This window comes from Nanorana parkeri, unplaced genomic scaffold (assembly GCF_000935625.1).
Source record: "Nanorana parkeri isolate BGI_ZX_2015 unplaced genomic scaffold, ASM93562v1 scaffold14, whole genome shotgun sequence".
Taxonomy (NCBI): domain Eukaryota; kingdom Metazoa; phylum Chordata; class Amphibia; order Anura; family Dicroglossidae; genus Nanorana; species Nanorana parkeri.
The window spans coordinates 821,372-831,852 of NW_017306282.1; the positions used below are offsets into that span (position 1 = coordinate 821,372).

At 47.0% G+C, this 10,481-nt stretch overlaps 1 protein-coding gene across 1 annotated transcript in view; it reads right to left on the reverse strand.

The window, feature by feature from the left end:
- The window catches only part of UHRF1BP1L (UHRF1 binding protein 1 like), a 79,382-nt gene extending 70,786 nt beyond the window's left edge, over positions 1 to 8,596 (reverse strand). The window contains exon 1 of the mRNA XM_018558046.1: positions 8,430 to 8,596. Coding sequence (XP_018413548.1) covers positions 8,430 to 8,473 — 44 coding nt within the window. The 5' untranslated portion in view covers positions 8,474 to 8,596. The remainder of the gene's footprint in view (positions 1 to 8,429) is intronic.
- Between the last annotated feature and the right edge of the window lie 1,885 nt (positions 8,597 to 10,481).

Below are 10,481 nucleotides of genomic sequence, written 5' to 3' on the forward strand. Positions count from 1 at the left end.
GGGGGGGGGGGGGTAATGTAACACATGTTAAGTAACAACTGTCAAAGCAAATTATTATGAAAATGTTGTAGAGATTTCCTGCCACTTCCTGTTGTATCTCAAGGGAGGTTACATCTCTGCAAATTTACAGTCAAACAATTTAACAAATTTAAGTTGAAATTGTACAGAGATCTTAATGTGTGTGTGGATACATTGCAAGGATTTTTCAACTTTTTAGCAGTTTTCCATCTATTAAGGTGCCAATCCCGTGATCGTACGAGAATCGTGCAATGTGAACGAAGACGTGCGACCGTTTCTATTGTACGGTTGCATGTCTTTTGTCTAAGGAGCACGCTAGAAAACCAGCCGAAAATATAGACAGGAAGTGGTTAAAAGAGACCGGATGTGATCAGTAGCAAAAACAAAGATAGAAAAAAAAAAGGTGAAAACCATAACTGATGGCAATTGTTGCAGTATGGTAACAAACATAGTCATCCAGTTAGCTTGAAGGATACCTTTAATAGAAGCCAAGTCAGGATATGTTTTCATTCGTGTTCTCCTGATCATATGGTATGTACAGAAAATTCCAACCATGTGTAAGTTTTACTTTTAGCTGTTCTTTCAAATAATCCCTTCCCCTTTAATCTCTTAATTCCCCTGCAAAATAGGTACAGAAATTCCCACTGAGGTGGAACCACTAAAGTCAAACGCATTATATAAGCTGAAGTATACCAGGTCATTTGATCAGGCTGTGCTGTGGTGCTTTTATTTATAATAGGTCAGATGATAGCACACACCGAGCTGTAAATCTCTCGTAATTCCAAAGTTCAACCAACCACACTGATACTCTGATTTACAAGAGGAGGTAAACACACGGCAAGCTTGCAATGATTGGTTTTGCTTTACACCCCATATGGTGTATGTGACACAAAGTAACCTCCGGTCTAAGGGACATGGCCTCACAACACAGCAGTCCGATATTACACAATTCTTCCATATCAAAGACTTTCCACATCAACTTCACTTTTACTGAAGGTAATTTCCACCCCCTGAGGCAGGCTACCTTACCGTCCACCCCATTCCTGTGATAGAGAGAAACAGAAGGAAGGGTGAAAGTGAAAAAGGAGAAGAAAAGGGGGGAAAAGAGATAAAAAGGGAGGAGAGTAAAAGGGAGGAGAGTAAAAGGGAGGAGAGTAAAAGGGAGGAGAGTGAAAGAAAGAAGAAGAGGAGGGAGGAGAGTGAAAGAAAGAAGAAGAGGAGGGAGGAAGAAGAAGAAGAGGAGGGAGGAAGAAGAAGAAGGAGGGAGGAAGAAGAAGAAGAGGAGGGAGGAAGAAGAAGAGGAGGGAGGAAGAAGAGAGAGAACAAAATATAAAAAGAGAAGGGAGAAGGAGAGAGAGAAAAAGAGAAATGAGGAAAGAGAGAGAAACAGAAGTGAGAAGTAAAAAGAAATCAACAGAAGGGAAGGGGAAAATAAAGAGAGAGTCCAGTGTGCTGGCGTATCATTTCCGCTGGATCGATTCACCTTGGTTCTCTTACTTTTAAAATCCCAGCTGCCAAGAAACCACTTCGGCTTTTGCCCAGCAGCCCACATTTCCACTCCCACAATCCTCTGCGAAGCGTGCTTAGCCTCAGCTGGCCTACTCTAAACCCAATTACACATCCTACTGAACCTCAGTGCTTGTCCAGTCTTCCACATGTAACGCACTATACCGGCTTCCAGCCTTCGCTGTCGCCTATGCCTCTTCTTTTTTTTTTCCTATAAACATTTCCCTCCTAGACTAGCTGGGCCCTCCTTTGCCTCCTAGACTAGCCGGGCCCTCCTTTGCCTCCTAGACTAGCCGGGCCCTCCTTTGCCTCCTAGACTAGCCGGGCCCTCCTTTGCCTCCTAGACTAGCTGGGCCCTCCTTTCCCACCTAGACTAGCTGGGCCCTCCTTTCCCACCTAGACTAGCTAGGCCCTCCTTTCCACTGGCAAAAAGCAAAATGACCTCTTTTACCATAGTTAAACATTGCCGCCAATCGAACCAGTCCTGAACCTTTCAATGGTAGATGCATGCATTCATCTGAAGACCATCCTGTGAACTCCACCCACAGAAAGGGGTAGGCATAGTCAGGTCTCTTCCATTCCAGTATAACCAGTAGCCATGCGGTTTATTTATCTGGGTAAGTACAGTGTTACATACATCTTACATCTTCAGCTGCTCTGCGGTGGATTGCCTGTGGGCACACAGCTGAGGCTGTAAGGCGTTTACAACACTTTAGCTGCTGCGCCACGAATGTTGTGGGGGGTTTGGACCCCCTATCACCCTCCACCTCGTATCTTCGCCACAGCCTTTGCTTTTTTATCTCTCTATTTGGCTGTCAGAATAGAAGAAAATACCTGGTACTTCCAGGTATGGGGCGCATAGGACTTCCCTTCTTTCCAGGTGACAGTGCTATGGTTGGCCACTGGCCACTAAGGCATCCAGCCCTGCCACATGGGGGCAACGAGATCAACGTTGAGGCTTAGAGCTCACAGAGGCCTGCAGGTAACACAGGGCTTACTTACCCTAACTCTAGATGCGGCAGCTAAAGGTAGGTATATACTGCTGGTAACATAGGTCATTAAAGTGAACCTGTGCTTTGCCATAAATGGGCCAAGGTTCACTAAAAACATCCAAACATGCGATAGCCGAAGACACGCTCTGCTTTCCTTTTACAGCTAAAACAATCTGTGCATCTTGCTTTTAATGATCCACCTGAAGATATGATATGTATCGGAGATAAGACTGTAAAAGGGCCTTTGAGACTGTAAAGGTATAAGGCTCGCCTTTGTGTGTACCAAAGCAGACGGGAGAATTATGTCTTGGTACACAAGGAGTTGAGCATGCTGTAGGTGCACTGGGGCGTTTCTGAGAAGTGTTATATGGAACACAAGAGAAATGTTACTCTAGAGTTGTGACGTACACAGCACTCGTCCTTCATGTGTCCCTTATTTTACAGACAGACAATCTGTGTCACTGAGCAGAGACAGAATAAGACCAGTCAGCAAGCCAACCAAGCCTGGATTTTATCAGACATTCTTCTATTGTTTAGAGTTGGCTTTCAATGTCTATGCTGAAATCTCTAAAGATCAGTTTGTTCATGTCAGAAGTCAGACCAAGGAGCCCTTTAAAGTGCACACACAAAGGCAGCAAAAAGTAGTCATGGAGGCATTGTTCATGTAGCCCAGGGGTGGGCAACTGCGGCCCTCCAGCTGTTGTGGAACTACAGGTGTTTTAAAGGGTATGTTCAGGCACCCAAACCCCCCCACCACCACCACCACAACACCCCGACCCTAGTCTAGAGCAAGGGTGGCCAAACTTCGGCCCTCCAGCTGTAGTCAAACTACAAATCCCATAAGGCATCTGCCTCTGTAAGTCATGCCTGTGGACATCAGAGTCTTGCAATGCCTTATGGTATTTGTAGTGCGACCACAGCTGCAGGGCCAAAGTTTGGCTAACCCTGTTTTAGGCCTTGTTAACACCACAGCGCGTTCCGGCCCGATTCTGGCCAGAACGCACTGCATCGCATTGCGGCTGGCTCACTATGTTGTGGGGCAGAAGGGGGAGTGGCAGTCCATTGAAGTGAATGGCACAGTAGCCACGACCTCTGGCCGCAATGCGATCGGCCGCACGGCAACGCAAGGCACATTATACCTGCGGTCCGGTCCGAACAAAATAGTGCTTGCAGCAGTTTGTTCAGACCGGACATCAGGCATAAAGGTGCCTTGCGTTCCCGTGCGGCCGGAGGCTGCGTGGCTACCGTGCCATTCACTTCAATGGACCGCCACGCCCCCTCCTGCCCCACAATATAACGAGCCAGCCGCAATGCGATGCAGTGCGTTCTGGCCAGAATCGGGCCGGAAACACACTGGGGGGATTTATCAATACTGGAGCAGAAGAATCTGGAGCAGTTGCCTATGGCAACCAATCAGCTTCTCTCTTCAGTTTGTTCAGTTAAGGTTTGAAAATGAAAAGGTGGATGCTGATTGGTTGCCATGCACAGCTGCTCCAAATTTTGTCTGTTCCAGTTTTGATTAATTCCCCTCACTGTGTCTGGTGTGAACGAGGCCTTAGAGCATGTCCCAGCATTACTTTTGTCTTTTACCTTGTTCCTGTAATGGGAAATAACTTTTATTACTTCCTGTAACATCATCACCAGGCTTGTAAAATTTTTGCTGGAGCAGCTGTCAGAAGCTCAGCTCCCATTGGCATAGATATTGCTCCCTCAGAACTACAACTCTCACAAGCACTTTCTTTACACAGATTGTATGAGCAGGCTCTTGAGGGGCAGTAAGTAGCACTGTTTTGCTGTGCAAGTAATTAAAGTATATATAAACTTGGGAACAACAACGCACCATATTGCAGCTTACCACCATGGTGTTTTGTTTTTCACAATATATATATCACACCAGGGCTGGACAAATCCCAGAAGCCAGGAAGCCAACGCTCCTTAAAAATTACAGCTGGCGCCCAACTTTTGAGGGTTTCGTCTAGTTGTTGTCAATGGAGCTGGCTACTAAAAAAAAAATCCTGCTGGCTCCTGAATTCCATATTAATTTGTTCAACCTTGTATTACACCTCACTTCCTGTTGCAGAGATACAAGAAGTGAATGAAAGTCTTCCCAAAGTGAGTGAAAAACCCTACTTTTAACAGCTGTCCCGCAACAGGTGCCCCCACTAGAAGATTTCCCCTCACCTCCTGTTTTGGTGACAAAAAATGTGCCTTTCCACTCACTTTCTAATATTCGCTGGAACTAAGAACTTTCTTACCTACTCTAAAATTAGAAAACAAGTTTTACCCACTTTTACCCACTTTAAGTCATGGGGTCTGTGTATAGCTGTCTATATTGTCACTAGAGATTGGACAGTAGCTGGGAAGGCAGGACCTCTCCGAATAATAAAAGTTATGATGCAGGAATGCAAGGGATGTGCAAAAATTAAATACTGCATAGCAGGCAACATATGGAGGGGAATTTATCAAAACTGGAGCAGGCAGAACCTGGAGCAGTTGCCCACGGCAACCAATCAGCTTCTCCCTTCAGTTTGTTCAGTTGAGATTTTAAAATGAAAGAGAGAAACCGATGGGTTGCCGTGCACAGCTACACCAGGTTCTGTCTGCTCCAGTTTTGATAAATACCCCTCACGGTGTCTACCCTTACCTATACCTTGCACCCCCTTCAAGAGAGCTTGGTATGGGGTTGGGGTACATATGTACATCCTCCCTTAAAACATCCCTTGCTGCCTGAGCAGCCAATGGCTTCCTTGGGAGTTTGTGGGTCTCCATCGGTGGAGGAGCGAGGTACAGCAAAAAGGTTTTCCTAAGCAGAAGAAAAATAAAAGAGAATCTAGATCAATCTCTTTATAATTCATGGAGCCTCAATTATTCATGCTTTGTGGTATCCTAGGAAGTGATTCACTGGAATCTAGAAACATGACTCGGAAATACCCGACCTACCTGCAGACACCACACAATGGCCGTTATGTGCACGCTTTCAGGTAGGCTGACACTTGTGGCCTCGCAGCTGTTTTTAAATCGGATCTCCGCACACCACACAAGCTGAACCAAACTCCATTATGTTATTAGAAAAGCTACAACCCTTTCTATGAAATAGGTTTTTATAGTCTGGAAGAAGCTCTGCTCCCAGGATAAAATGCTGGCCATACACATAAAGATCCGGTATTCTGATCGGTTCCAGCAATTATCACCCAGGCCCGGGCTGTGTAGACGGCAATAACAAAAGAGGAGCGGGGAGCTCCTTTATTAGCGCTCTTCATAGACGATAGTAAAAGATGATTTTTAGAAGGAGACACAAATCCATAATTAGGAATGATTACATGATGAGATGGATTATTACTGGGAGGATAAGTTATTAGCGGTATTACTAAGGGAGAATTATGGAGCTGGAGACTGTAAGACATAACAGAGTGTGATACATTGTACAGGGAACTCTCCCCATGGGGGGGGGGTAAAAACAATGACAGAAGGACCCCAGTACAATGATGCAGAGTCACACAGAGGTACTCAGAGAGAGCGGTCAGCAGAGCCGGCTGTTTAGGACCAGAATAGGTTGCACTCCTTTGTATAAGCTCCTGCACAACCTTGGCCGCCAATCCCTGGATGGACCTTCCCGGCGGACAGTTTATAGGCTGCGATTCATTTTCAAAGTTAGTCACTAATGTTTTCCCCCTGACAGGCAGGAGAGCCAGGAAAGTAGCCCACAGGCTTCAGAGGGGGGCAATAGCACAAAGAATCCTCAGGGGTGCTAAAATGGAACCACACAGGTTGCCAGCAAGGCAACACACATGCCACTGGGGTGAAACAGGGCCACACAGGAGGTCTCTGGGGGGATGCTATACATAGAACACAAAAGCACCTCTGGGTGCCAGAATGCAACTTCACAGGAACCAAGGGGGTGCTAGGAAGACGGCACACAGGTTCAGATAACGGGTTACAGATAGGACAAAGACAACTCAGGATGCCAGAATGGTACCCTGGGACTGCCAGAAAAGGGAAGTACACAGACCTACCCCGGGATGCTAACAGGAGGGAGGGCACACAGACCCACCCTGGGACTGCCAGAAAAGGGAAGCATACAGACCCACCCGGGGATGCTAACAGGAGAGCACACAGACCCACCCTGGGACTGCCAGAAAAGGGAAGCATACAGGCCCACCTGGAATCTGCCAGAAAAGGGAAAACACACAGACCCACTTGGGATCTGCCAGAAAAGGGAAACACACAGAACCACCATGGAATGCTAACAGGAGAGCACACAGACCCACCTGGGACTGCCAGAAAAGGGAAACATACAGAACCACCATGGAATGCTAACAGGAGAGCACACAGACCCACCTGGGACTGCCAGAAAAGGGAAACACACAGACCGGCCATGGAATGCTAACAGGAGAGCACACAGACCCACCCTGGGACTGCCAGAAAAGGGAAGCACACAGACCCACCCTGGGACTGCCAGAAAAGGGAAGCACACAGACCCACCCTGGGAACTGGCAGCATGGGGGCAAACAAACCCACCCCGGGACTGCCAGAAAAGGGAAGCACACCGAACTACCGTGGGACTGTCAGAAACAGAAGTACACAGACCCGCCATGGGACAACAAGTAGGGGAGCACAAAGACCCATCCCAGGACTGCCAGGAGGGGGCCTTAAAGACCCCCGACACTGCCAGAAGGATGGCACAAAGACCCATGGCAGTACAAGAAGGGCAAACCTCAAGACACAAGCCATGCCACATGAATGATATACTAAAAAGGAGTATCTGAGCAATGGCACATGGGCACTAAGGTGAGCCGGCTTCACTATTTCCATTACAGATGACACATTGAGATGAATCTTCCCCCTCCATAATTTGGTTGGGATTTCATTATGTCAGCACCAACGCCACCCTGTAATAAAAACCCAAAACCTTGGCACATTCATGGTAGCGAGAGGCCAGACAGCGCTCCCGAATGACATCATGTTTTTTAAACAGAACTAGCAGACATGGAAACACAGCCAAGCCCAGGAAACCTGACCCGTACCAGAGAGTGTGAAAACATCCACCACATCACCATCATCGTTATTTTTATTACTCTGCCAAACTAATGATATGACAAAGTTCAGATTCTTAGACAGGGAGCGACAGCCAAATGTATGTGTGCCGGGTCATGCCAGACCTGGGACGGTGCCACTGGCAGCGGAGCAAGCTGGCCGGTGAGAAGGACACCACACCAGCTCCAGCCACCTAACCCGTTCCATGCTGGAGGGCTGGGTGACACCTTCCATGGAGACGAGGAAGTTATAGAACAGGGCGCCCGTGGTTAAACTGAAGATAGATGTCATGTCTCTCCGCCTCTTCCCAATGACATGCCTGCCTGTAGTAAATTCCTGAAAGAAAAGGGTGAGGAGGGAAATAATTGATCAGAGGATTCCTCTGGCGTAGGCGATAACAAGGTGACAGGGGACCTTCGCCGTGCCAGACGCCGCCAGTCACAGATGTCACCCTTGGACCCTCAAACCCCCCAGCATGACATCATGTTTACCAAGCCCATTCTGAGTTCCTGTTGTCACGTCAACCTCCCACGTCAAGGTACAGCTGAGAAAAACACATTGTCCTACGTCCCCAATGTGCCCATTAACTTTAACCCTTTTGTGCTGCTAACATCACCCCTCTCAGGAGTCTCACGTCCCCCCTATCAATTATTTATAGCCTGCTCTTCCTACCCCTATTTATAGGAAGCAGCAAGAAGCCAAACTGACCATGTTTCAGCGATGATGTGCAAAGCGCGGTCACCCCCAGCAACCAACCAGATCTGAGCTGACGTGAGTGCACAGCGGGCAGCGCAAACAAAAGCTGACTGCTGATTGGTTGCCAGGGGTTTCCGCAGCATCCCTGACGGTCAGGAAGGATCACAATGATAAAAGACTGACCTGGAGAGATGTTTCAGGATTTGCTTCTTGATAATCCCAGCCATGGTGCAGAGGAGGGGGACAGAGGATCAGAAGAAGAGGGGAGTCCTAGGGGGGATCGTCATCTAAACACAGGGCTCTGCCTGTCCCTCCATAGTCACACAGAGGGGACAGGCTCCGGGTACAGGGGCTCACTGGCACGGTGATCGGGGGGAAGAGGAGGCACACAGCATCACACAGCGTCCATCTTAGCCGCAGCATCACCTAGAGACAGACAGCAGGGGGCGGTGCGGAGTGACTCATGGAGGGAGGAGGAGGAGAGAGGAGGACGTACAATGGCAGGGGGAGGATAACCCTTTCATGGCTGGATCCACAAAAATAGCAGGAAGGGTATATAATTGTTTTTAATAGAAAATGTTTTTGTGTATTTATATAAATATATATAATTTTTTTAATGAGACATATTAAGTAAATAATACATAAAAATAATAAACCATCTTTTAGCATATACATACTATTAACTATGGAAAGTGTCACATTAAATGATCTGCCCTATATACCACCACAGGGCAAAAATTGTACCTGTAACATTTCAACAGCATGCCAGGTGTTGAGCAGCGCTGCAATGCTCGTCCATTGGCAAGGTTCTTTAGGATGCCACTTAGTCACCAAATCCGACCAATACATGCAACATGTGTTACTTATCACATTGCGATAGCGTAAGTGGGCCATCAGCGCTCATCCACATCAGAAGAGTTGGGTTTGCATTGGCCCAGAGCCGTTCCAACACAAGCAAATATCATGGCATCCAGTGATACAGACAATTTTTAAAGGTCAGAAATGGGATGGTGGAAGTTGGGAACGGTGAACAACTCATGGCGGTGGTGTGTGTAAAGCGTTAACTGCTCTGTTGACTTGCCCCAGTGATGATCACTCTCAGTCTGCTGATGCCAAGATTGTTGTCCCACTAGATGGAGAATCTCTGTGCAGCCTGAGGATGAGCAAGTGTAATTGTCACATAAAGCTCCACCATCATTTCTCAGTTTTGACTGATCCCATATCTTGAAAGAATACATAAACCCAAAAGCAAAAATGTCATCTATTGCAGCTTACCCACCCTTAAATGTGGCCGCTGCATTCGTTTTCTTTTTTCCTTAATTTTCATCTAGTAATCTGGCCAGCAAGTCTCTTATTGTTCAATTTCTTATAACAGACCAGCAACAGATAAGAGAGTTGAGACAAACCACTTAGAACTGGCAGGGGTGCTTGCTGTGGTCAGCTTTTTTCCATTCATGTAAAACCTTTATCCTAAAAAGAAAAAAAAACCCACTGCTGTAACTGCTTAAAAAGTGTTGGCTGGAGTTCAGATTTCATTTGTTAGTCAAGTCCATCTAAATCTGATACATCTAAGGCTGGGCACACATCTTACAACCATCGCAAGACTTTTGTCTTGCGATGGTTGTAAGGTACTTGTAAGGTACTTAAAAAGGTACTTGTAAGGTACTTTAAAAAAACGTGCGATCTGCCCATCTTGCATAGGCAGATCGTACTTGCGATGATCGCAAGCCACGCCCCCTGAGGGGCGGGTTTCCAATGACCGCAATGCCGAACGGGCAGTGTGCGCTTGCGCACACCGGCCCGTCCGGCTTTTATCTTACGAAAATGCTACAGACCCGCCGAACATCGTACGATGCTCGGCGGGTTTTGAAACATGTTCGTAAGTTTAAAGTCGTGCGATCTTACAGTAGTGGAGGTCGCACGGCTTCCACACACCTTACGATAATCGTACGATCGCGGGATTTCCAGAGATTATCGTACAATTATTGTAAGGTGTGTGGGGACTTAAAGCTGCTGCTCATACACCTTACAATTATCTGCAGATGTGGTCAGATGGAAAAAGTGCAACAGATTGGCCCAGGTAGAGATTACTCCATCCACACAGTTTAGTGTAGATGGAGAAATCTGTTGCACCTTTTCCATCTGACCACAGAAAATCTGCAGATAATTGTAAGGTGTATGGCCAGCTTTACATTACCGTCTTCATAGGGTGACAATGCTACTGTCCAAGGGTGG